The sequence below is a fragment of the Aspergillus bombycis genome (assembly GCF_001792695.1).
Source record: "Aspergillus bombycis strain NRRL26010 chromosome Unknown contig00005, whole genome shotgun sequence".
In the NCBI taxonomy this organism is placed as follows: Eukaryota; Fungi; Ascomycota; class Eurotiomycetes; order Eurotiales; family Aspergillaceae; genus Aspergillus; species Aspergillus bombycis.
In genome coordinates this window covers 541,825-567,942 of record NW_019170007.1, presented here as the reverse complement: position 1 = coordinate 567,942, position 26,118 = coordinate 541,825, and the positions used below count along the sequence as shown (strand labels likewise).

General features: G+C 48.9%; 10 protein-coding genes across 10 annotated transcripts; 3 read left to right on the top strand and 7 right to left on the bottom strand.

Moving 5' to 3' along the window:
• Positions 1 to 84: 84 nt before the first annotated feature.
• On the bottom strand, positions 85 to 2,140 carry ABOM_001421 (phospholipid:diacylglycerol acyltransferase; the record flags this gene model as incomplete). Its single annotated transcript, XM_022528551.1, has 3 exons — positions 85 to 230; positions 345 to 1,752; positions 1,817 to 2,140. 3 exons carry the CDS (start codon positions 2,138 to 2,140, stop codon positions 85 to 87), a joined length of 1,878 nt encoding a protein of 625 aa, XP_022393766.1.
• Positions 2,141 to 2,370: 230 nt separating this feature from the next.
• On the top strand, positions 2,371 to 3,268 carry ABOM_001420 (peptide alpha-N-acetyltransferase MAK3; the record flags this gene model as incomplete). Its single annotated transcript, XM_022528550.1, has 2 exons — positions 2,371 to 2,946; positions 3,023 to 3,268. 2 exons carry the CDS (start codon positions 2,371 to 2,373, stop codon positions 3,266 to 3,268), a joined length of 822 nt encoding a protein of 273 aa, XP_022393689.1.
• Positions 3,269 to 3,641: 373 nt separating this feature from the next.
• On the bottom strand, positions 3,642 to 6,173 carry ABOM_001419 (uncharacterized protein; the record flags this gene model as incomplete). Its single annotated transcript, XM_022528549.1, has 1 exon — positions 3,642 to 6,173. One exon carries the CDS (start codon positions 6,171 to 6,173, stop codon positions 3,642 to 3,644), a length of 2,532 nt encoding a protein of 843 aa, XP_022393825.1.
• Positions 6,174 to 6,560: 387 nt separating this feature from the next.
• On the bottom strand, positions 6,561 to 8,046 carry ABOM_001418 (uncharacterized protein; the record flags this gene model as incomplete). Its single annotated transcript, XM_022528548.1, has 2 exons — positions 6,561 to 6,959; positions 7,012 to 8,046. The coding sequence occupies 2 exons, from the start codon at positions 8,044 to 8,046 to the stop codon at positions 6,561 to 6,563; spliced, it is 1,434 nt and encodes a 477-aa protein (XP_022393826.1).
• Positions 8,047 to 8,671: 625 nt separating this feature from the next.
• On the top strand, positions 8,672 to 9,591 carry ABOM_001417 (uncharacterized protein; the record flags this gene model as incomplete). Its single annotated transcript, XM_022528547.1, has 2 exons — positions 8,672 to 8,848; positions 8,917 to 9,591. 2 exons carry the CDS (start codon positions 8,672 to 8,674, stop codon positions 9,589 to 9,591), a joined length of 852 nt encoding a protein of 283 aa, XP_022393822.1.
• Positions 9,592 to 10,196: 605 nt separating this feature from the next.
• Positions 10,197 to 11,403, bottom strand: ABOM_001416 (SEC14 family lipid-binding protein; the record flags this gene model as incomplete). Its single annotated transcript, XM_022528546.1, has 3 exons — positions 10,197 to 10,823; positions 10,891 to 11,014; positions 11,183 to 11,403. 3 exons carry the CDS (start codon positions 11,401 to 11,403, stop codon positions 10,197 to 10,199), a joined length of 972 nt encoding a protein of 323 aa, XP_022393823.1.
• A 2,034-nt stretch (positions 11,404 to 13,437) lies between these two features.
• On the bottom strand, positions 13,438 to 14,388 carry ABOM_001415 (uncharacterized protein; the record flags this gene model as incomplete). Its single annotated transcript, XM_022528545.1, has 1 exon — positions 13,438 to 14,388. The coding sequence occupies one exon, from the start codon at positions 14,386 to 14,388 to the stop codon at positions 13,438 to 13,440; it is 951 nt and encodes a 316-aa protein (XP_022393702.1).
• Positions 14,389 to 15,374: 986 nt separating this feature from the next.
• On the bottom strand, positions 15,375 to 16,276 carry ABOM_001414 (putative BAP31 domain protein; the record flags this gene model as incomplete). Its single annotated transcript, XM_022528544.1, has 5 exons — positions 15,375 to 15,538; positions 15,583 to 15,752; positions 15,824 to 15,921; positions 15,977 to 16,111; positions 16,256 to 16,276. The coding sequence occupies 5 exons, from the start codon at positions 16,274 to 16,276 to the stop codon at positions 15,375 to 15,377; spliced, it is 588 nt and encodes a 195-aa protein (XP_022393824.1).
• A 477-nt stretch (positions 16,277 to 16,753) lies between these two features.
• Positions 16,754 to 19,077, bottom strand: dus3 (tRNA dihydrouridine synthase DUS3; the record flags this gene model as incomplete). The annotated part of the gene is made up of 3 exons (XM_022528543.1): positions 16,754 to 16,841; positions 16,915 to 18,813; positions 18,872 to 19,077. The coding sequence occupies 3 exons, from the start codon at positions 19,075 to 19,077 to the stop codon at positions 16,754 to 16,756; spliced, it is 2,193 nt and encodes a 730-aa protein (XP_022393819.1).
• A 4,086-nt stretch (positions 19,078 to 23,163) lies between these two features.
• ABOM_001412 (zinc-coordinating transcription factor SFP1) lies at positions 23,164 to 25,320 on the top strand (the record flags this gene model as incomplete). Its single annotated transcript, XM_022528542.1, has 3 exons — positions 23,164 to 23,789; positions 23,901 to 24,948; positions 25,006 to 25,320. 3 exons carry the CDS (start codon positions 23,164 to 23,166, stop codon positions 25,318 to 25,320), a joined length of 1,989 nt encoding a protein of 662 aa, XP_022393820.1.
• Positions 25,321 to 26,118: the final 798 nt, after the last annotated feature.

Here is a 26,118-nt window from a genome sequence, read left to right as displayed (position 1 = left end):
TTGTATCTCTTGTATAATAAATATATGCTGAAAATAATTCATAAGAAACGTGGGGGAAACATAGGGGGTATTAAATCTAGTTATCTATTCCTCTTCGAAGATCTGCACCCGGTCTGCGTACTCTTTTATTCTCGAGACGAAGGTTTCTTCGATTTCGTCGCCGTGGCCGCCTGCGACGCGGAGGATGAGTTCGTTGAGGGAGGCTCGGCCGAGGATGTCAACGTGATCGCCTTTTTGGATTGTTAGTTAGAGCTTACAAATCTGGGAACGGAGGTTTGTTGTGTGTGTTGGTTGGATAAGATGTAAGATGATATAGAAGGGGGTGGAAATGGAGACGCATGTACCTGTGTTTGGACCACCACGTGGTGAGAACCTATCTGGTTCGTGAGGCATTTCAAAGACCTTGATTTTGACTCCGGCTGGGTTGTACCGTTTGATATTCCACCCCTTGGCGCACATGTAACCTGTGCTGAGGAGGTTGACGGTGCCGTCGCCTTCGCCCATGACAACGCCGTGGTCGACTCCGTCGTTGTTGGTGACAGTCGTGTCGATGCTGGCGTTGAGGTTGACCAGGGGATCACGTTCCTCCTGGTAGTAGTAGCTGCGTTCGGTTGGTTTGCCGACGCCGTAGAAGCAGTAGATCTTCATGTCCGGAGCCAATGGCAAACGAGCCTCGAGGGGGTTGAGCCAAGTGCGAGGGTCGTTTTCGTTTGCTTCGACTTCCGCAGTGGTGTGCGCGACGCCGTGCGAGTAGCTGGTCTGGACTTGATTGCGGTACCATTCATCGCTCGTGTTCATGAGATACGCCAGACTTTCGGAGACTGTGAGGTTCTTGGCTGTCAGGGACGAGTTGCTCTGCTGGAACTTCAGCAGATTTCCGTAGCTCGTGTGCTGGCCGGGCTGGTCGTCCGGAGCCCACGTTGCATTGCCCCATACAGCTTCTCCGCCCTTGGGAAGCATGCTCGAGATGCCGGGCATGGCCCTGAAGATCTCAGCTCGTTCTTCCTTGGACAGGAATTTCTCCAATCCGTACACGGCGAAGGCATTCAGTTGGGCAGTATCCCTCATTTCGCCCGAGAGGACGGCCGTCAGACCCTTGACGGCGCCCAGCATGCACCCACTGATGTTGATCCAAGATGCAATGTGTCTGTTAACCCAGTCACTGCCTCCATTGCCGTGTTCCGGATGTTCAACCCACTTAAAGAAATAGAAGAGCACCTGAGAGCCCATACTGTGCGAAGCTAGAGCCACTTTTTCTCCTTTCACGAGAACGGCAGTCTCGATGTAGGACTTTAACCGACTGAAGTACTGGTCACGAATCTCCAGGTTCAGATAAGACAGTCTCCAATCATAAGCGGCAGTAAAGGCATTCGTCGGATCATACCCGATGGTCGCCAGGTTCTCAAGGATCTTATTCCAGATCCAGTAACCGGTGATGAAGAAATCAGTCGCATCAAAACCCTGCGCCGCTCGTAGCTTGATCCCGGGCGGATCCAATCCGGTATCCTTATCCAGCATGATATGGTTTTTCCACTCTGCCTTATCCAGGACCAAAGCACGCATCATGCTCCAACTGCCCCAGAGTCTCCGACGGAAGTACTGGCGGGACGACACCTCAGTGCCCCAGCTCTCGAGTCCAGTGGAGATAACGCCGGGAATCATGACAATGGGATGCTTAGCTTGAATACCTTGCGACTGAAGTTGTAGACCGACGGAAAATGAATCATAGGCGACAGCATCACGCTCATGTTGCTACCCGACAGAATATAATCAGATTAGATCACCAGCTGCATGAAGGAGAGAGGGTTTGACATACCGAGAACTCCCTCACATCTTTCACAATGCCCTGTGGTATGACATCTATCAATGCATCCAAGTTCAGATCCATCAGCGCATCGAGGCTGATCACATCCTGCTGGTTGGCGAAAAACGCGGCGACGAGAATTCCGAAGATGCCGCCTAGCACGAAGATAAGACCATTGCGGCGTTTACTGCGCGGCTTCGTCACAAATGATTCTTTTTTCGGCTTCTCGGGGGACGTCGCAGTCTGCGTAGCGGGAACTACTTTGCTTTCATCGCGAGATGAGTCTGCAGAAGAGGATTGGACATTGTCGTCCTTGGCCAGGCGACGGCGGAGCATGTGGGCGATCGCCAGGAACACGGCGGACAGTGGGTGGAATTGACAGCCGCGGATCGATGGAAAGAGTCGGTATATATCAATTAAGAAAAATACCAACGAGACAGACAGCCAGGAAAGTGAAGTCAAGAATAAAAGAAAAGGAGGTTGAAGAAGAAAAAAAGCACACAACGTGAAGAAGTTGCGAACCGGAAATCACATGCTTTCTGAAGTTGCATCCAAAATGGGACGTCATGAGATTTAGTTCCCAAAATTACGAAGTCCGCTTTTCTCCCTTTGTACCTGAACCTTTACTCTTACGTCCTCAGCCCCCTCAATTCTCCACACTCACTCAGAACTATTACGATACCCTTCCACACCTCTCGCTCTCTTCCAAGAACAAGATAGAAAGATTGGATTCTCTCAATGAGTCCGAATACGCGGCCGGAATGAGCCATGACGCTACTCCCACCGCAGTCTCCGCTGCACCACCAGACCTCCGCTACATCCGCTATGACGGCGCACGCGAAGATGAATATGTCGCTGCCATGCGGCAACTGATCTCCAAGGACCTCTCCGAGCCGTACAGTATCTACGTCTACCGGTATTTCCTCTACCAATGGGGCGATCTCTGTTTCATGGCCATGGACGACACACTGCCGGACCCGATGGTTGGGGTCGTAGTCTCGAAGCTGGAACCACATCGCGGCGGGCCATTGCGGGGGTATATTGCCATGTTGGCAGTGCGCGAAGAGCACCGAGGTCGCGGGATTGCAACGAAATTGGTCAGAATGGCGATCGATGCAATGATTGCGCGTGATGCGGATGAGGTTTGTTGCCCGGATCCCACAAGGTTGCACAGGTGCTTCATTCGGAAGGGAATATACTAATAGGCGGTGCTTGCAGATCGCGCTCGAGACCGAAATCACAAATACGGCGGCTATTAAGTTGTATGAACGACTGGGGTTCCTACGCAGTAAAAGATTGCATCGGTATTATTTGAACGGTAACTCGGCCTATCGCTTAGTGCTATATCTCAAGGAGGGCGTGGGGTCTATGCGGACGGCATTTGATCCGTACGGGCCCCCTGATATGTCTGGTCCAATTGCCCCTCCGCCGCCAGCTTTGCTTCATGGAAATGGCAATCAATGATGTATGAGACGGGATGGCAGTTCGCTTCTTGTGAATAACCTATAGACTACGCAATTACGACAATAGAGAATATGAGTGACGAATACATATTAACGATCTATTGCAATGAACAGTAGGGCTGGGCAGCCGAAGTCTATTTCTATAGTATCTATACATGGCATTATATAGAAAAGGGGAGGGGTTAGTATACAGAGGTATAATGTACAGAAAAAGTCAGACGTAAAAGCGCTGTTGAAATTCATACATGATATGTGAATAGCTGTCGGACATCTGTAGCCCATACAACCAATATTATATGCAGTAAGGGGTAGTGAGTCACTGATCAACAGATACAGTGCACAGTTCAACTCCAGTCGAGGCAGTTCAGCCACGTTCACCGCAGATAGTCCGACTTTCTTTTCACCGAGACTTTAATAGCATTTTGCATTAACCACTGTGTGGGTCGAGGGACTGACTTCCACTCCTGATCCAGTACGGCTGCGGCCTCCAACATGATATTCAATGACCTCGAAGGCCGGTACATTGGACCGACTTCCGTATCACGTAATGTCAGTTTTGAAGCTAGGAGCTGTTGCTTCTCACGCTCTCCACCAGTAGGCTTGAATCCAGTTGCAAGAGAAGCGACTGGATTCCGACTGAACTCAGATGGCACAAGTTCCGAAAATGACTCATCTAAAGGATAATTCGGAAGATGAAGATCAATCCCCACGATGACTTTCCCTGCGCTGGTGAGCCAAAGTTGATTGTATTGACCTCCAGTCTTTCGAAATGATGTATTGCGGAGCAGCGATGTAAGCACAGACTGTCGCATGTTGTACGTCACGCCTCTGTACATGCACGCGTATCTCCATAGCACACGGCAGATGTTGTAGTGTCGCCCTTTGAAGGCCACCAAGAACAGTTTCTCCCAGGCATCTTTTGTGAGCACACGCTCAGGGCGGTCGATGTATTGAAACAAGAACCGGAGGAGGGAGAAGATATCCTTGCGAAACAGTAAGACAATTTGGTTGACAGTAGAACCCTTGACAGCAAAGCCTTGGTGTTTGCATATTTGGAGTAACCGTTCCATAGCTGAAAAGTCCTTCCGGCTGGCGGCAACGTTCAACATTTGATTGATCAGTGATGGAGGGAACCAATTGGCGCCTTGTGTATCAATAAGCATATTAAAGAAGGAGTCAACGCTTTTCCCGCTTTTGAGATGTGCATGAAAAGTGTTTTGTATCGTCGCCTGCAGCGCCGTCCGCATGGCGCTAGATTCGTTGAGATAGCCTTTCTGCATCATGCGCGATACAAGATTCGCCTTTGCTTTGGGTGAGACAAGGCAGTCAAGGAAAGTAAGCCAGGTATGTGGGTTCGGCCGGATATTCAACCGCGGCATTGTCAGTAGAAATTGGCGAAACAGCCGCATATCCTGCTTTTGAGCTGCGAACTTCAACAAGATATTGAAGGAGTCGACAGTGACGACGTGCTCGGCTCTCAGAAAGATCATGCGCGCGTACCTCACAAACTCATGGTCAAGGAGGAAAGACAGTGCTGTATTCAGTGCAGCAGTCGACAAAAAGCCATGGTACCGTTCGTTTTGAAACAATGCAAGGAGAGATTTGGCCACTTGCTTTTGGTGAGAGGTCCCTGGAGCAGCCTTGTAAGAGGGCAATGACCGCGCGACTTCATCCACATGCTCCGCAAACTCCCTTACACTCGACAAATTCTGGGAAAGGGGGAGCAGCGTTCCCAAATTCGCAGGATCCTTAGCGGATTTATAAAAATCCCATACACCCCGGATGATGGGAACCGGGATATTTTTCCGCGCCATAGTTTCCATTGAAGGAAACACTGGGATCGGTGGCTTTCTGATATCGATCAAAGGATCACCCATCTCTTGAAGGTTCTTTGCATGCACAATACGATCCCCAACCAGCTCCACCACTCGTTCGGAACCGGACAATACAACCTTCCTGTATTGACCTTCGCTCTCCCGTGGATGTAGCACATGGACCTTACACCCGTTGTGCATAGGTACATACCAGACATTTTCCTTCATAGCCATGTCCGTAGCGCCCGCAAGGAGAGCAACAGTCTCCTCCGGCAATAGCATCTCCTTGTGTTTTATGCCTCTCTTCTTCCACACCGTATTATTTTGCTCCATTCGCTCGAACAACTCCTCCAGCTTAGTCCAAAGGGTCCACCTCCATTTCGCTTCGGGGTTCATCCGCTTAGTGAAAAATAACCGACACCTTAACTTCCGCCTATCCCTAACAGATAATGATTTCATAGTAGCACGCGCTCTTTCATGAGAATGAATCTTGGGAGGGGCAGCCAATGGCCTCGCATGCGTTTTCAGGTCTCTGGCTCTCGGGGCACCGGCTTTCGGAGGAGGCGGTGGCGATGATGGACGGGGAGGTTTCGAGTCGATATCTGCAAATATATTGAACAAGCGTTTTCGTCTCTCTTCGAGCAACTTGGTCTTTTCTGTCGAATCGGGCAAAGGTGGCTTTGAACTCGGAGTGTGTTTCGGTGGACTCACGCCGTCGCGTTTTACTTCACCTCCTGTCCACCCATCTTGTCCACCTTCTGGTGTAGCAGGCGATTGATCGTTCTGCTGCGAGCTTCCAGCCTCCTCAATCACATTGGTTTTGGCTGCATTGTTACTAGATGCCCACCGTTTCGTAGAACCGCCGAGTGACAACCTCCGGCGCGTCCCCGGAACGAACCCGCCCGCGTTACATAGTCTCGCTGTGCATTTAGATGTGCATTTAATTGACGAGATTGACCTCCGTTGGCGGACTGCAGCTGTGAACCAACGGGGGTAGAGGAACAGGAGAGGTTCGTCGGGGCCAGCCGCAACACTGTCTAAGACGGTGGATAATACACGTCTTTTCAGACACGGGCGGCCACGCGATAACATCGAGGAGTATACGGAGCAAGTGCCTGAGTCATGGAAAGGGCGAAGAGTCGCGGGCGAGTTTGGATTTGCTCCTGTCTAAAGGCGTCGTTTTTTCAAGCTGCGGGCAAAGCTCTCCGGCGCGGAGATTCTAGAAAATGTTTGCCGTGTTGGAATGGCAGGCGGTCAGTGCTCTCCAGGAATCGGACCGATACTCGCCGTAAACAAGATGTATACCTAGTCTCCGCAATTTTTACTATTTGAATACAAGAGATGAAAAAAATAAAAACTAGTCATTGTTGATAAGAAAAGCCAATGGATATATAGGTAGGTCGTACGGAGTGGGATGCCCAAAAGGAGGTACACCTGGCCCGTACACTGGACCAGCCAAACCGGGTATACTGCAAAAAATCAAGACGAATACCGATAAATATGCCCTTCACGCCCAATCTCCGCCGCCTGAGGAATACCTTTAATATCTCCACCGTTGTCTACTGGTTTGTGGGAGAATTTCCCCGAGGACCTAGACAAAAGACTTTCCCTCCTCGCTTCCGGAGTCAAATCCAACATCTCTGACATTTCCCGAGCAGGCACCCGTCCTTCAGAAGCGAGGATCTCTGGCCCAGTGAGGTAACACTTTGCTGTGGTTACAGCATTTAAGAGATAGTATTTTTGCCGTCGGGTTTCCTCCGCATCCATGCCACTAGACTCGGGCTCCTTCCCAGACAACTCCTCGATGATGCCAGTCATGTAGGTCACAAGTTGCCAGCGCGAGGCTTGGAAGACAAACAGTGCCATTATATCTTGCATCTGGACATACTTAGCAACAGCGTAAAGGATGTATGAGTTAATGTGTGCTTACCTTGCCATCTAAATAATACAACTCTTGACCTCCCTCCGCCACAAACCTTCTGAGGATATCGAACTTCTCACGGTCTATCTTTGCATTTTTCAGGGCATTCATGAGGGTTGGGATATTTCCGATTTCTTCTAGAGGACCTTCTTCGTCCACATTTGTCGTCACTCGACTCAAATGGGTGGATGGCCCTTGGGATCCCCGCCCTGCACTTGCTGCTCTCCTCTTCTTGGCGGTATGAATAGTAAAGTAGTCTTCGTTGAGCATATGAGCCATCTCAAAGCCTGACCGGCCGCGGCGGCTTCTTTCCGAGGCCTTCTTAATTCGTAATCTGACCCATCGCCTCCGGCGAACAAACGAATGAAACCAAGGGTGGGATCCATGCCAGGCCGACGAGCTAAAGGAGAAAGAGTACTGCCAGCCTTGATCATCCACATCGCCAGACATGTCCACGTACCATGTCTTCCAAGCCCACTCCCAGCTCGGATCCGGCACCTGCGCATTCGTGATATTGACCGGACTATCTCGAAAGTCGTAGGTGACCCAGGCAGCTGGATCGAAGTTGAGAAGAGAGCCATGAGAATAAAGAGGGATGCCAAAGAAGAACCAGCCCCGCTGGTTCTCGTAAAGAATGTCTAGCTCGGTACCAGGTTTGAGGCCACGGACACCATGGCTGGTCACTGATTCAGGGCCGTCAGTTTCTTGCTCTGCGGCCCCGAAATCACGCTGTTCGGTAGTTGGCAAAGTCGAAGTATCGATAAGGCTTTCGCCTTCAGTATTTGTATATGTAGCTGTTAGTGACAGTCTGGCGTCCGAAGGGCGTCTGTCTGCATCGTCGTCTGTGATTCCCAACCTCTGTGGCTGCCACTTTTTATATTTGCGCTTGGTCAGCTCACGCCGCACTGAGGGTTTTCTCCATCTCCTGGACGTGTTTCTTGACAGATCATCCGATGTGGTGACGTCCGAAAGGCCCTCATCGTCAGAGAGTTGACGGTTCGGGGATGTGTTGTCAATCAGGTTCAAGCTGGGGCGACTCTCCATGATGGTTTAAGGATTGACCAATAACAAGCGCAGCACAAATCCTGCAATAGCACTACTACTCTAGTAGTATTACACCCCGACCATTATCGCATATCAGATAACTGAGCCCGTCAGTGGCTGATGCCAGGGCGCTATAAAGGGGGAATAGATAATGCGATAAGAGATAAAGGAGGGAAGCGAGACAAGTACGCGAATTAGGAATTAGGAATTAGGCAAACATAAGTATAAGAAGGGAAGAAGGCAAGGAAAGTAAGGAATATGACTAAAAACTATTACACTAACTAGTCGGGTCGTATATCGACCTAGAAGTGAAGAAACTTGGCATCGGACGAAAAGCAAGGCTTTCAGCTGAAGGCAGCTGAAAAGAAAACTAAATCGATGACATCGTTTGCGGGGCGACTGCTCATCGGATCGACGCCGACCATTTTCATCGGTGCCTGAGGCTAACCGCATCCAGGCCTTTCTCCTCCGTCCCACTGCTTTGGATAGTAAATACCCGCGCCCGACGCGTTCATACTTGCGAACCCCCCGAGGACGAGAAGTAGCCAACGGAGAGAAGATAGATCCACGCATCCCACAACACCCAACATCTTTCACGCATTGGTCAGCTGGACCAGTTGACAAAATGGGGGAATCAATGCATCGCAAAATCGAGCTCCAAGCCCCCGCCGATTTCACATACCTCTACGGTAACACTGTCGCCCTTTCGCGCCAAAAACTCGACCTTCATTTACCCCCCTCTGCAAACCCTGAAGATGGGCCGGATCCAATGCGCGAGCGGGTCCGCGAGTTAGTCGACGAGGTACATAGCCTACTCTCTCCACGATAAACCGACTGAGAACCCCTAATACTGATGGACATGCGAAACAGTACATATTACGTACCTTCACATCGGCTTCCTCCTCAATAAGTATCAACGGTCTTGACTCTTCATCGCCTCAGTTTCCTTTCCCGGCTGCTTTCACTGCGCCTGCAGAGACAGTGGAGTACGAACCATATGACGGGCATCTTGCATCACGTGTGACTTCGCTCTACGCACAATTGGAATCGCTTACGACGACAGTCGCACAGCTAAGGCGGGATGCACCGCGGCGTGCGGCGGAGACGTATGCAGCGGAGTTGAAGAAGGTGATAGAGGAGGACGAACATGATGACCTAGAAGACGAGGAGTTTCTGGAAAGTGGGGAAGACAATGAAAGGCAAACGGCAGAAGACGTCGACATGCCTGATGCAGACCAAGGTCAGAAACAGAATGCCAACAATGGGCCCAGTACAAATGGCTCACGCCGGAGGTCAGCGAAAACGAAGTGGGATTTACATGTGCCCCTTGGCACCGACCATGAAGCGGAACTGTGGCGTACTGGGGAGATGGCAGAAGTATATGAGGATACATTACGGACTTTACTTCGACTTCAGGGTGAGGTTATTCCTGGCGATGAGTTAAACGCCACAACAGATGGGGCCGCCGATGGAAATGCAGTAGCATCGACAGTTGGGAAGGCTGAACGAGCCAGTCGGGCAGTTGAAGTCGTGGAAAAGAAGTGACCGTCTATGGGTCTATTCTGTCATTTTTTCTTTGCGATTCAAGTCTGTTGGTGTTCGGCGCTCGGCATGGAATGATACCATTAAATACTCCATCGTGATTGATAATCTGCTATTGGGAATAATGATCGATATCGACTATTCAGGCAATGCCTTGTGTTGTGTGTTCAAGCAAACATACCGTGTTACAACTGGCCCTTTTCGTAATCAATACGCACCAAGTCGTACATTGAACTCAAAACCCGAATCCCTAATCAGACAATCACTTTTATATTCTGTCCCAATATTTACTCTTCTCAGCTCCATCTATAAAAGCACCTCACGCCGCTCATGTTGCGTTGTTTAATATCTAATGTCAAGCCAAAGTGAAAACGAAGACAAGATGGGAAAGCCGGCAGCCGTTTCTCAGGTAGAAGATAGCTAACAGTTGAATTCGGATGAACCAAAGACGGTCATAGGGAGATAGAAAAGCACAGTTGATGTAAACTATTCCCGGGAGACATCTTGAGGAAAGAATATATAGGAATAACACGGCACTGCAGCTTTACCCATATTGATCCAAGACAAAAAAGGGCGGGAAGAAGAAAGGAAAAAAGGAGATCGGGTTTCTATGCAATGGGCTGAGAAGCTTCTTGCGTTTCAACCTTCTGCTCGAGGCCAGGATCCTCATTCTTCACGACGTTTTGGTCCTCCTTGGGGGTAGCCCACTTGGGCGCCTTGGCCCACTGTGGATCTTGCCAGGGGCCCTGGTCACTCAGCTCACAGCCGCCTTCGCACTTGCAGGTACCACCGATATCCACAGGGAGGTTCTCAGCAGGGACTTGCTCCAACAGTTCCTTCTTGTAGTTAGATCCAAGGATGTGAATCTTTTCAACAGTCACCGGGTCAAGGAAGCCCTTAACAGCGTTGAAAGCACCGCTGAAACCCCAAGGGGCGTTGATCAAGTAGAGCTTGCCCAAACGCTCGGGGTAGTAGTTCTGCGAGATGGCAGAGGCCTGACGAACATATCCATATACGGATGGGATACTTGTGATACCAACGCCCTTCAAGTCCATGATGGTGCAGCAAGTCTCCAGCAGCTTGCCTGCCTTCCGAGCGCAGGCGGGCAGTCGGGGGTCAGCAAGCTTCTCGTACTCAGTGACAAGGTTCTGCAACATGCGCTCGGCGGTGGTGATTTTGTACATGGCGGTCAGATCGATCTTGCCCAGTTTCTCGATGTAGACAGGTCTTCCATCCTATTTCCATTATATTCACGATTAGCATCGAAGTTGGCTCGGAAGAACACATGCACGGTGGTTGTACCTTATCCGTCTTGTGGTAGTACTGAGGATAGAACTTGAACACTTCCGGCTTCTCCTTGTAGTCGAAAGTGCGAGGCAGGTCGTCCGTGCCGAAATCTTTCCGCCACTTTTCGCAGTCGACGAACCTAATGCGAACGGGCAGATGTTAGCGCTGTATTTCGCATTGTTCGACCAAGGATAAGCAACAAGCCGAAGTATGAGATCACTGATTGTACAGTTCTCACCGCGAGGCTTTCGTCGTGTCCGCGGACACTAGTCAAAGAAATAAATAGTAGGGAAAGCCTCCGACATACATGGTCTTAGCAAGGGCAACGTCGAACTTTCTCGCCCTCAAAAAGCGGAGCAAAGTCAAAGTATCCAGCCGTTCAGTGTAGCCGAGCTGCTCTAGCTCACTCCGAAGCTGTTCTACCTTTGCATCCTGCTCTGGGGTGGTATGGCCAGGGTGGCCAGAGTTGGCAACCGGCGCAGTGGTGGGAAAGTCATAGTTATCGTACTTCGAACTAGGGGCGGCCATGGTGAGTTGTGTATCTGTGTGAGAGGGAGTGAAGGGGAGAAGGTAGGAGGAGTTGCGGTGCGGAATGAGAGAAGTAAAGTATTCGTGGTCGGAAGACAGAAAGCGCTTAGTGTCAAGGGAGGAGGAATCAATTGTTAAAGGGGGGGGAGGAGGAGAAGAAGAAGAGAGAGTGGGGAGGAAGATGCACGATTCCAGCGAACTCCTGCAGTGTACAATATTATTGATTTCCTGTTGCTTTACAGGTCTTTTACTGCTTTCATATTTTATGTATTTTTCTTCGAAGCTCTTGCGTTCTTTACTAATTTTTACCAGATATCTATCTGGATCACTAATGTAATCCGAAAAATTAATTACAAAAATACGTCGAGAAGAGCCGGTCAACGGGGAAACCGTTTAGAGGGAGTGGGCGGTGTCACCGATACAACACTTCCAGTTCTCAGCCTGCAAGTGGGAAAAGAAACTGCCAGTGGGGAAAAAAAGAGAAAAAGGAGGGGCGAAAAACAAATACGCAAAGGCGGTCGGTCAACCTCGAATGCCGGCACAGTCTCCAAAAAAAATAATAAAATAAAATAAAATAAAACATAAAACTCCCAATAGATTAAATCCTGTCCTGGAATTAAGATCAAAGCGGAGCGAAGAAGGGGGAGGGGGCGAAGAGTCTCGGAAATTAACAACAACAAATAATTCCTTTATTCCATGCTCTATCCGATTGTCCATATCAACTACAGAGTAAACTGGTCAAATATTGATTTGGTATGCAAATTACTGTAAGATTTGATCCGGAGATCTACAAAAGCGGTGATGCCGAAGGTGACGTCGTCACTGGACCACCGAAGACTGACTTCGACTTAGCACCAAATTAATTACCAGTAGTGGCGATGTACAAATCTTCCAGACGAAGTTTAAATAAGGCAAACCGAAAACTGTCGTTTGTCGATATGATAAGACGGTTACTTTATAATTTGATGAACATATGTATGGCCTTCACGTCGGGAGAAATGCTGATGTGACCTACTATATCTGGAGTGCAGTAAGTACACTTGCATTACGGAAGTATGCGCTGAAATAAGGGGCGATTGTGTTCGTACTCCATAGTGAGATCTACAACATCAGCGCCCTACTGTTGGTTTTGCATTTGGGGAGGGAATTTTTTCACTTAAATTCTATACAAAACATCTGGGTTTTGTTACCCATTTGCTCTGTCAAGACCACTTAAGTCTAGGAAACGAATACTCGATGCCTCTCTTTTATACAAATCCCGATTCTGCTCCATCATGTTTGAAAAACAGATATTCTACCACGAATAGACATACAAATATCGAGCATACCCTTCGAAGTTGGTGGCAAACCCGCCGCCTCCTTATTGCTCAATCTTGCCAAAGTACAATGTACACGTCAAGAAATGCCCATGGGACGTACTAGGTAGTACTCCTGAAAGTCCCCATAGCTTCTCCACTCCTTTCATTACAGCTGCTTGTCAATCTATGACTAGGGTTTAGTCTACTACTATTTCCATCGTATCCCTCCCTAATCCCCATATAACCGCAGGTACTCAGCCTCTGCTAGTGTCAACCTGCGCCACAAACCTACTATAAACCGTTCTCAACGGTGTTAGAAGCTAAAGAATGCATGCGTGGAGGTTTACGGTTATCAAGAGGGTTCTGTATTCTCCGCTCTAGGTCAACTATGGCAGTAAACACTGCCAACTGACCTATGGCATATACTCAATTGGCCACGTCATGCAGCATCGAACTAGTGTGCTATCTTGGCAGTCTTGGCTGCTCATTTGGACCCCCAAATTATCTATTCGAGATGACATCTCTCGAGTAGGGTGTACAGCGCACCTGACTTACGGTACTCACTTGTAGAGGCCTCAAGACCATAACTTCCTCCAAAGCGTTAAGTATGAGAGGAACAGAATCCCACTACCCCAGCTATGGATGATACTATGTAGTGTCTAGATCGCATATCTTCTCCCTGCCCACCCGTGTTCTAGATCATAGATCCATCATGCGCAGAAGCAACCGAGCCCAGTTAGGCAAAGCAGAACCCCGATTCATCCATAGTAACAGACCGGGCTCCCCACAGACGCAGAATGCCCAGGATCCTCTCCCTCCACCCTGGATCTCTACCCAGCTCCCTCATCAAAAGGTCATAGCGATACAACAACTCAAAACACACCTTCAAATACGCCTTCATCTCTGCCCTTTCCACATCCATCTCCAAGCTCAACGGATCCCACGATGAGCCATGACCATCAGTAATACCCTTCGCATTCCAAAACAGACGATGTGGGATATTCTGTGCAGGATAGTCATGATCTGCCAGAGCCCAGTTGGCGAAGTACCTGAACCGCTGCGTCTCCGTCAGACGGACAGTATCGTCTGCAGACCCGCGTTTGGCGTTGGCTTTCACAGCAGCGGCGATGTTCAGCAGTAGGTAGGCTTGCAGAGCTACGTCCGGGAGATGGTTGACACCGAAGCTGTGGCCCCAGCTTAGAGAATCAAGGGTCGCGAGCGGGATCTGCTTGTGGTTTGCTAGACGTAGTAAAGCGAGCATCTCGTTCGATATAAGGAGCATTTTCACGGCATCGGCTAGGTCCCCATCAGCGGTGCTATATGGCGCCTGGCTGATCCAATGGTCGACATTCTGGAATTCTTCACAAAGGGGATTGGAGACTGCGGAGTTGGTTCTGTGTGGTTCGAGGTGGTATTTCTGTTCGATGGCCGGTAGGATAGCCGCGTCGAAAAGAGGTCCGGACGTTGGCAGAGTGGTAGCCGGTGGGTACTTAGCTCGCTCAGTAGTTGCAAACTCCTCGATCACGGAGATAAGGGTTTTCATAAAGTGGTTTAACTCAGCGGACTGGCGATCGATGAAGCGGTCGTGGATGATAAAGTCGTTCTTGCAGTTCTTGTATTGGTTCTCTTTGATGAAGCCGAAGTGGGAAGAGATTGTGTTCCAAGGGAGCTTATGGTCTAGATGCATGATACTCTATCTATGGAATATGTTCTTGGTTTGATAGGTGCTATCGAAGTCACTGTCAAGAAAAAAAGACCCCCTCCAAAAATACCAGTCTAGCGCTTGTCAAGTTTGACAATGTATGTTTCCATTTTTAGGGCTTGGTTAGGCAACCACCGCTTGAGCTACTATCGAATTTCCCCCTTTTGCCATGCGCCACCTTCCTAATACTTGAGCGGACTAGTCAAATGGGGAGGCCAAAAACATGGCGATACATGTTATAGCTTCTAGATCCCCATTTCGGATGCGTTCCGATCCGTCAGCCACAGCGCCACAGGTTAAATCTAACGTCTCACCATGAATCAGTTGCAATGAAATGTTTCCTGCGGACCCCCTTTTTATCGTTGAGCCCAATGTCCCGGCTTGATCCGATGTGGTCTTCAAATTTTAAATATCCAGAGTGGCTTATAGGTGTCAACACGATCTGTGAGAGTAGGATAAAACGTTTCTATATCTTAGTTGCATGTCGACAGAATATACATTTAGAGTAGTTAGTCTCGCAATTAAGAGCCCTGACTATGCCGAGTATTACAAGACTTCAGGACTTGCTGGACAGATTGAAGGCGGAGGTTTATAGTCACCTGCACTGGTGTACTGTGTACTTTTTGGAGAATATCTTGATTGTTTTTGGTTTGATATGTCAACCACTAGGGAATAAAATATCACAAGGCGTGTAGACCTTCCTCGTCGCCACGTGTCAGGATATCTCCACAACAAACCACCACCACATTTGTGAAAGCAGAGAACCACAAAGCCATCACGCAAGATTATTGAGTTCTTGCTTTGCTGCGCAGCCTTTCACTTGTATCATCATATTTGAAAGCGAGTAGTGAGTAGGACGCTTAATTTCCGCGATACCATAAGAGCTGCTCCAAGATCCTTTCGTATCTCATGAAATACGTTCGCTTGAGACTACACAGAATTCTCTTGCAGTTTGGACCTGACAATTGGATTTACAGATCCTTCTTGGCGTCATCGTCGCTCTTACCGGCAACCTTGTCACCCAGGCTGTGGTATTCGCGGGTAAGACCCTCACATTGCTTCTTCAGGGTCTCAATATCACGGTTCTTGGCATCGAGCTCCTTCTTCAGGCGTCCGATCTCGCCGGCGTTTCCAGCTCGGCAAGGCGGGCCGAGTCCTTTCCACCAGCCTTCTTGTCACCCTCAAGAGTCTTGACCTTGTCTTCAAGGCGGAGGACCTCTAGGATCATGGTGTAAGTGCGGTTGAGGATGAGAGACAAGAAGAGGGTGAAGCCGCAAAGGTACATGTTACGTTGAGAGTAGAACTTCCGAGCCTGGACTTCCATGCGGTCAGTGCCGAGGGCAGCCGCTCTGTTAAAAAGAGATATTGTCAGATATGCCTAGTCCACTACACATATGTTGAAGTAAGACAAGTTACTTACCCCATGTTCTCTTTTGAGAAATTGGTAACCTCCAGCTGGACACGGTACACTCGGTTCACGCTGTCAATGAAGAGAATCAAAATGAATATGAATGTAATCTGAAGAATTCGTCAACAAGAAGTGTATCCCCATCGTAGGCATCTAGGAGCTTACCTTCATTCCATATTGCAATTTCGCTACTATCGGACTTTCAGAGATGAAGGTGAACAGCTTCCGCTTGATAGTGAAAGGCAGAGGGACGATGAGTCCAATAAAGATCACCATCTCGAAGACGAGAAGGCAAAAAACCTACGCAGACGAAGTTAGTACTGCTTGAAGCTGTGTAATCAAAGCAATTCGAGATGTATCCTCGGCACGGCCGGAACTGTAGGCTACACCTTATTCTGCAAGTTGACATGATGGACTCGGTGCCAGTCCGCAGAATAAACTTACAAGACTGTAGTAGAGAGTCATTTTGCCTGGAACTAATACCCTAATTCGACAATTGACGATGGAAATAGCTTCAGGGGCTGCAATCAACGTATGGTTGTGGGGGAAGCTCGAAGAGGTAAACAAAAGATAAGAATTGCCAAGGACAGTACCAAGCACTCAAGGGATGACTGCAACAAGCTCTGAATATATAATGCAGAGCCTTGGAATTAGGAGACGAGTAATTTTCCTGGGCGGGGGAATGAGATCAGAGGCTTTTTTGTATCCAGGGCGATGAAGATGAGGTGGTCCTTTTTCAGCTTCGGCAGGGAAGACGTCATCACCGCCCGGAGCTGAAATGATTGACACGTGACACGTTTCTGCCTAGTTCGGAGTTGGCTCCGGAATGTGCAATCACGTGCCAGTGGTGCTTTCTATACAATATGGCTGTTTCATTCAGTAGGTGCTTTTAGTCTAGATATGTTACTTCTAAATGTGTATTTACACGGTATCATCACAAGCTCATCCCTCCGCTTCCCCATCCCAAGCGTTGGACTTGTGTTTCGGCTCGAACTTGAAGTCCTTATGGGCTGGACCGAGGAACATTTCACTACACAGCAGGTTAATATCCGTGTGAAGCACAAGGCGTCTCAAGAAAGGAGGGAGAAAAAGAAGAAGCTTACGTGATCTTGATCCAGTCTTTATAGTTGTGACTGCCCATAAGAGTCTCCAACTCATTTCTGCCTCTCCAAGACGGTGGTCGGTCCTGAATACGTGGTGGAAGATATTCAAGCAACCCAATAGGAATGTAGCGGCAGGCGAAGCTCAACCACTCGAGTAGGAAGCGCCGTGTAGTGCCAACTCCATGCTCGTCCGATCCCCATGTCTCTAAACCATACTTGGCAAACTTCTCAACCAGCGATAAACGCTCGGACGCAGACTTATCGAGGTACTGGCCTGCCTGGATCTCCTCAAATAACCAAGGCTTGATCAGAGCACCTCGACCAACCATCACAGTGTCAACACCAGCATTGTTGACGTGGTCATCGTAATCCTGGTGCGAGTAACAGTCTCCATTCCCCAGGAACCATGTCTTACCTCCATTTGGCTGTGTCCGTGGGTCCGGCTCTCGTACGGTATCTATGACTTGATCCGTTTTTTCATTCAGTCTCTTGATAAGAGCAGCACATTCAGAGATATATTCCCAATCTGCTTGTCTGGTGTACCGCTGCTGCCTGCTCCGTCCATGCAGGGTTAGGGCTGCTACACCAGGAGCACCAAGCCCAAGGGTACTGGACTCGTAACCCCCGAGGATTAAACGCTCTGCCACCCTAAGCGCATTGGGTGAATTATCTTTGGTTCCCATGCGAATCTTGGCGGTGATAGGTATTTCCTGTGAAACCGCATTCATACCGCGAAGGATCCTCTCGAGCTTTGACGGGTGTTCGAGAAGGGCAGACCCAGCTCCTTCACGGTAGAGCAAGTCAATAGGGCAGCCGCAGTTCAGATCGATAACACGAAGGTTTGGGGTGTATGCGGATAGTACCTCGGTAGCCTTAAGTGCTTGCCAATGTTTGTTTGCCGCAATTTGGGCGCCGAATCTAAGATCTTTTGAGTGATCATATCCCTGCACTATATCAACCCCTGGAGATATAGTTGGAGGTAGCATTTCCGTCTCGTGTGCTCTCATCAATGCCCACTCTCCTTTGTTACCCTGGATTAATGGCATACTCAGGGCCATCTCCGAATAGGTAAACTGTGCGCCAAGTTCTATACATAGTCTGCGGAAGGGAAGGTTTCCTTGTGTAGTGAGGGGTGCCAAAACAGGAGTCTCCGGGCCGAAGTAAATACGTCGCTTTTCCGACGGTAAGAATGGTGGCTCTAGATATTGCGCCCGGTTCTCTTCTTTCTCGCTTTTGGCCTCCTCGGTCTTGGACTCCGCGCCCTTCTCTTCAATAACATTCCGGTTGTGAATTACCTTCTCCAGTTCTCTAGAGGTTTTGTCCAACCATTTCCCGTATGAATCAGCTCGAGGCGTCTGGACCTTCTTGCGGTGTAGCGCAAACTTAGCTTCCGCTGAGGCAATATTTGCAGTGCCATCCTCGACTGCAAAAGGAACAAGTGGCTGTGCTTTCTTCCTGCGCTCCTCATCCTCAACCAGCACCAATTCTTTTCTGCCATCGGCGGTCTCACGTTCAATCATGTGAGAGCCCACGAGACGACATTTCCAGCCAGAGAGGCACTTGCCTTTTGCTTCCCAAACTGGACACATGCCACCAAAGGTTGTCAGATCACCACGTTTGTATTCCTTCAGATAGGTTCGTAGATCGTGCTCATAACGACACTTTTCGCCCCATTGGCAAACTCCGGGAGAGAACTCAGGTGTAAAGATCCTGCTCGGACACAGGCCCTTTTCGTCCTGAGACGACCCAAAAGTGCGGTTTGTGTTTTGCCCAGTAGGCTTCTTCTTCTTCTTCTTCTTCCCTGTCTCTTGCCCTTGGCCCCCATCATGACGTGCGGCCTCGGCAGCGTCGTCCGTGTTAGGTTGCGGTTCGGTGTTCGTAGCCCTTGGGATAATGAATCTAGCATATAGTTAGTCAATAAGATCCACCGCAAATAGTTGCTCCTGCGCCCACATACTCTGCCTTAACGGGGGCGATACCCCTCGCGCGCTGAGGGGCACCATTGTTAGCGTTGTTGTCCGGCGTTGAGGCATCATCCAACTTTGCTTTCTTTGAGGGAGGTTCCTCAATATTGTCAATCGCTAATGTATGTGTCACTGGTGCGTCGCTTTGACCGTGCATGGGGGCCTCCGGCGTTTGCGATTGAGCGGTTTCGGGCGCCATTATCAAAACAGCTGTAACGATGGAATGACCACCTCTCTTGCCCAAAGCGACGAACAAATGGCCGATACGTAGAAATTGGAATCTTAAATTCCAATATAGATGCAGCTAGGTTCAATGCTTGGCGCAAACAAGCCTTCTTCTTCGATTAATGCCGACAAAAATTTCGGCTCTCACATCCCACCGCGGAGTATGAATGAGGGTTTGCATTGTTTGCAGTTAGGGGTGGCGCACGAGCTAGTGGCGCACGGAAGGCGGTCTACATGAGGTCGATGGCTGGTGCGCGCCGCACTGGGGTAGATTTGAGATTCTACTATTGCTTTTATTGGAAGTGGTGATGTCGAACCCCAACTTAAAATGTCTGGCTGTTTCCGGTACAGCGGCGGCATGCGCGGGTAGATTTGTTCCTTACATTACCGAAATACTGAAGCCATACCTCCATCGGCCTGTGTACCTTACGCATGATTGGTAATTACAGGGGAATGGGTGAAGGGGGCCCACCGAAGTTGAACCTTCTGTGCCTTTACCCATTTTCTCGCTTTTCTAGAAGAACTCAACGAGCAGATGGGCGGCCGCCAAGAATGTGTATCCTCGTCTCGGGATTTAGATCCAGCCACTGGCCCCGGCGTGCTTCTCCACCCAATCCACCTTCGGTGTTTCCTGTGACTTATTTCTTGTTTGCTAATGTAGGTACGGAAGAATGGCGGTAGGCGAGCGAACCTGAGTGGCTGCACAAACATACAAAAATGGTAGTTAAAAGTCTGTGGATGTCGCGTCCGTAGTGACTTGAATTTGGTATTCCCTTTCTCCTTTCTACTAGTAAGTTAGACTACTAGCCGATCAGGGGAGTCGAAGCCAATGGATGCATTGGTACCAACTCAATTGCAGCTTGGCAATAGATCACAAGACATACCTATGGACACGTCTCTTGTCGACTGATGCCGAATGAACAGGACTTTCTTGAACTACCGAAATAAGTTGATGTATAAGGTCGACTCTGTCCCTATAGTCCTGGTCAGCTGGTACTAGTGCCCCTATTTGAGTCTACCATGTGCGCAACACCGTCCTGTTGAAGATCCTCAGCTGGATGGAAACAGTCGCTAAGATCCACCTATCAGATATTCTTCCGTTCTTCGCACCTTTTGCAATCGGTAGAATAGCACATGTGGCAGTTCAGAATCGGTGAACTTGGGCGTGTAATGACCCACAGGGAACTCAACGTTGGGTTGATATTGATTTTTATATGATTGCAGTAAAAAGCAGGACAGTGGGTTGGATCATGCAAGTGGCAGGGAGGTATACATCACCTGAGGCGGTATCGGATTTTGAAATTACCGTATTGCATCGAATTCGGTGTATACTCCGTATGATAATACACCGTGGAGGATGAGCTGAAGTACTCCGTACATAGTAGCTTACTGCTGCTACCTTCTCGTAGATATTCCGGAGAAGAGGGGCGAGTGTCCCATAAATGGGAGGCTGGGGAACAACACAGCTTCCTACCCTTATACTCCGTAGTACATCTAGATTGAATGTGTTGTCCGTATGGGTTGCCACAAGAGGACTACTAGCAGGAACAAAGTAGTATATATTTGATAACCAGAAATGATCGCCTGATTCCAATACCACACATCCCGCGGCTTGGATCGAATAAAGTTAGCGGCCACTCGGCCGATTCATTGTCTTTGAGCGACGTTGGAAATCAACATCTTTACATAGCAGCATACCCGTTTGCCCGGTTTCACCATAATAAGCCTCATATAGAGTATTCATTATATTCCTCCCTCTCAGCAATACGCCACGAACACATACCTACTCTGGAATACCGAACGGGGAACGTATTTAGCTTAGTCCGAGATTTGAGTATGCTGCTGCATATCAGACCAGAAGCGGTAAGTGTGTGAGCGGGTAAAGCGGTGAAAGCGGCCACGAAGAATCCTTCTGTTATGTTTCTAGCGCCGAAGCTAAGGGGTTGGTGATACATCCCCCAGTGTGGTTGCGTCTTGAAAGGTAGACCTGCGGCTATCGCTAGTGAGACGATCAGTGTTCCAGTTCGTTCTGATAGGGATGATCTTTTTTTGGTGAACCCCCCGGGGAGGTTTCGCCTTGCCACACTCTATTTTATCCATCACCAGAACGATTTGGACTAATAGAGTAAGCAAGGCTGCTTCAAGTTGGTCTAGCGCTGGCAATACCTCTCTCTTATTTGCCCGTGTCTTGTGTATATCGGGCTGTGAATACAGACCGCCCATTTGTTTGGATCTGATCTCCACTACATGTGACAAGATTATTCTCTGATGTCATGTGGTGTTGGCCAGATAAAGCTCCGAGATGGAGTACTCTAGTATAAAGTTTACATGCTGTATAACCGTACATACCAGGTCATTAAATGGTCGAACCTGTCCATATGACCGTTACTGATGTGGCCATCGATAGCCAAGCTTTCTGTTCAGGTACCCCCTTGACGATTAGGACGTTCAATAGCGCCCAACCTATTCACCATATCAATTGGCCCCCGCAGTCGCGTACTAACAGGCCTAGTAAATAGTGCCTTTATCAACCTCAAGACCCTGAAGATCAACCACCGCAAAGAAACCTACCTAACCGTTAGTACACTAGAATTTAAGACAATGTGGGGAAGAATTGAATCTATTTTTGTGTGAGTTAGATAGAAGAAGTCGATCAGCGCATGTTCTTCTTGACGCCTTTAGATAGTCTGCTCGTTTCAAGTGCTGATCAAGTTAATCTAGTCAAGAATGCCCTAGTCCGCAGTCGGGGAGGACATGCAATCCAATCTGTCAGCCCCAAGGGAGCACATGTAAATGAACCACGGATCAAGTCCGCCTCCTTCGCCCCATCGGCTATATGGGCCGTCTCACAATAGCGGAGAACGTCACCTATACCTACATATTGGCTATGTAATGTGTATGAACAGGATGACTCTGCCTAAAGTCTCTCGAATCCTTGTAGTCCAATCATTAACAATTCACGGGAGGACTGTCCTGAGAAATGATCTTGTGTGGTGGGTTTGGGTTTGATGTGTCAATGTTGCAAGGGCAACGTAATGTACGCTGTCGAACTACAGGCTAACTCGGGAGGTAGGGTAACTGGGTAAGTGGTTAGTCTCTCCGTCATTCCCCCAAAGATGGTTAGATTGAAATTACAGAACTACTACAGCGATGTGACGAGTTTATTACTAGTACAAAGTACTAAGAAGTGGTACTCCATCTCACTAGTTAGTACTGTACCTTAGAAATGGAACTCTGATCCCACCGCCATCGTCATTGACTTCTGAGGAAGACCACTTCTTTAGTACTAGCTCGTGAGTGGTCGAGGGCTGCAAGCGGTGTCAGTCGGGAATCCACCATTCTTTAGCGATTGCACCGGTTGAACGCCGGACTCCTAGTTTAGCTGTCTTTAGTAGATAGACTAGCTATCCACGAACCCATGGGATTCTTTGGGACAACCATACGTAATGAAGCTGAGACCGACTCGAATTTTGCCATTGAAGACGGAGTACCAGCGGCGCTGGGATGACAAGGGAGTATGACTAATTCGCCCACTTGGTTTCAGATTTGTCTGGCAATATGTCTCCGTGTAATACGATGTAATACGTACCAGCAAAGACACTGGTTACCCATGGATGCACTTGTAGGTACCCTACCAACAATTACCTGCCCCGTAAGGCAGTGAAGGTAGTAAGTCGCCTCCGGTAAGGTAGGTTATTATTACTAGAATGCTGGAAGTCCTTCCTTCCATGACTCGATTCCGCCAGTTTGCCCAGTCTTTCCCCCCTCCTCTTTCCGCTCTTTTCCCTGGTGCTATCGACTTATCGTGTTGTCTTGTTCTTCTGTTTATCGTCTCCTCTGCCCAAAATTAATCTTCATATTCTTCATACTGCTTCCTCATCATTCGAACCATTTCGCTGAGTCTCCATCGGCAGTATTACTAACTTATTGTTACGTGCCGCCACTGTTCCCGAATCCGTTACGGTTCCGCAGAGAAATCCAAAGCGGGACAGCATCCGAGGGTGGACACTCACTCCTTGTGTGATCCCGCCCAAAGCCGCTTTCGAGGACTCACTCCTTCATGCTTGGGTCGTCAGAGACGCTCAGTCCTCCTCTTCATTACTCTCCTTCCGTTGGGGATCACGATCGCACATCCTCTCGGGACTCGACCCCTGTTACCACTCCACTCGGATTTGGCGTACCGTCGCGCAGGGAAAAGGTCTCTGATCGTTCGTGGCCTCGAAACTCATTTGGTCTCCTCGACGACCAGTCATCATATTTCGATCCGACGAAGTTATACTCGCAACCTCAAGAAGACTACGATTTCCCTCTTTTCCCCTCGCCCCCTTTGACCTCGGGCACGATGAACAATACAGCAGCTCCAATTGACATCGCCACTCGCCAGACCTCAGTCTCCCCTCCGGGGCAACAGGCGTCGAATTTGACCTCTGCTCTCCAGAGAGCTGGAAATGGCGAGCGGACCGGTAGCATATCTCACGCGGGCGGCGTTGGAATCAATATATTCAAAGCCCCACCACCTCGTAAAGACTCCATCGGTGCAGCGACCGCACAATGGGGTAATGGCTCGAAACCTATTTCCATGTCTGGTTCCAACCGCGATAAACAGCGCCGTGAGTCATTGGCCGGGAGCTTGGTTGGCGGTATGAGCTGGGGTGGCGTTTCTGTTGGCAGTTGGATACGTGATGAGTAAGTTTTCATGGGTGTGCGGTCGATATCCCACATGGATTTATTATCGGCATCCCACAAATGCGCCTGACATGAGTTTGAATGGTGAGAAGCTAATTTCAAGTGTTCTAGTATCTTAATGACTGGCACATCCCCCTTTACTTTCCAGTCACCTTCGTTTCATTCGTCATCTTATCTCCCAAAGCTGGAAGCCAACTTCATGCGAGACTTTTCGTGCTGTGGTGTGACATTACCTACTCTTCACGATCTCCTACAGCACTATGAAGAAGCCCACGCCACCAAGTCGCCCCACCAGGGGCATCGCCCAAGCCAAGCTGACGGCCGGGCTGCTTTAGCTGCTGCTGCGATGGCGCACCAACAGAATCAGCAGAACAACAATCAGAATCGTGGATTACAGCCCGAGAGCACTCAGCGGAAATTAAATCAGAGCCAGCCGCCCCAGCAGCACTCCGATATCGATGCAATCGATGACATGGAGTTGGACGAGCCGATGGGTGATCATGATACATCGTCGCAGCTGTTTTCGCCTCAGCCACAAAATGGCAACCAGGGAGGATTCGGCCATTCCAATCAAAGGGTGCCACATTTGAATCTGTCGATGCTTCCAGGACATCAGGGTTTCAAGGGTTCTCAACCCGGCACCCCTGTTGCTTCCGGTCGCCCCTTGTCGTTGCAGAATAACCCCACTGTTTCCTCGGTGAACACGCCGACTTTGATGTCGAATCCACTTCAGAACTCTCAATTCCGGTCAACGCCCGATTCATCCACACCGGGAACCCCAGCCGAACTTGACGAGAGTGTGCTTGGCGGCTTCGGTGATATGGGGATGCAGACCAACAACATGATGCAAGGCCAAGAGCAATTCGCTCGCTTTGCTGCCAACAACGATATGGTGGATCTCTGTATTGACGAGCCAGCGAAACGTTTATTCAGCCCAACCGGGGGAATCAACACACCCAATGCTCATTTCAAGCTTAGTGGGGCACAGTACGGTCCAAATAGTGAAATCGCCCGCAGAATCAGAGAGCAGCAACTGCTGGCTGGTGTTCCCGATACCACCGCGTTGCTTCCAAATGAAGAACCAAAGCCTTTCCGTTGCCCTGTTATTGGTTGCGAGAAGGCGTACAAAAACCAGAATGGTTTGAAATATCACAAAGCTGTAAGTTTCTCGTTACAGGATAAGACTCCATGGACTATAACTAACAAAACATCGCAGCACGGCCATAACAACCAACAACTACATGATAATGCCGATGGTACTTTTTCCATCGTTAACCCAGAAACCTCGACGCCGTATCCTGGAACACTCGGCATGGAGAAAGAAAAACCGTACCGTTGCGAGGTGTGTGGCAAACGTTACAAGAACTTGAATGGTCTCAAATATCACAAATCGCATTCTCCGCCATGCAACCCTGACTTCCAACTTGCCGCTGGCCGCAACCTGGCTTTCGGCGGAGGAGTCATGCAGGGACAAAATATTAATGTTGCCGGGGCTGGTCTACCTGGTATTGGCGAAGAGGGTCTTCTATAGAAGGTCTCATGGGTTTACAAAGCTTGAAAGATATTGCTTTGCCCTTATCTTCAATTTCACATAATTCAATTCGACGATTTGACAGCTTCGTCGCGTGACATACGACTTTATGACCGGTTCGGTGGTTTGGAGTTACGTTTGGTATGAACGTCCTGTCGATCGCGGTTCTTTGGGGCCGCCGCGATTGATCTGATAATGAACAGTCAGTCCTTTTGGTGCCCTCGAAAGACTTCCGTTGCGATACACTTATGAGTTCCCGGAACACTTGTCGGTATATGATTTTCGGCTTCTGTCGTTTTCGTGTCTTTTTTGCATGTTTGGGCTTTGGCAAGCAGAATCCGGTGTCTCAATTACTTCTCATCCTCTTATCCCTGTGATTGTCATTATTAATGGACTTTGTCGATCCTTGGCTTTGTGATACTCAGACGAGGTTGCATTTTTTTAATCTCCGAAGAAAGCAAATACGGGGATCAAACAAAGTTGGAACTCACAGTCGGGCTTGATGTGTCCTTCGTTATTCTTCCTCAGACATCTGGACACCATTTCCCGAGCACTGTGGAAAAGAAAAGAAAATGGCATACCGGCGTCGATCCTGTAGATAATGGTTCCAGGCCAGATCTTGCTTTCTTGTTTTTATCTATGCTGGTGGTGTTTATGGAGAATCTGGGGCTATAATTTTTTCTTGATATGCGTTGATCCCTCTTGGCTTGTTCTTTCTTGATAGAGTCTTCTTGATTTGCTTGATTCCCATGGCTTCGTTTTGTTCTGCGAAAAGGAAAAAAGTTTGGAAAATATTGC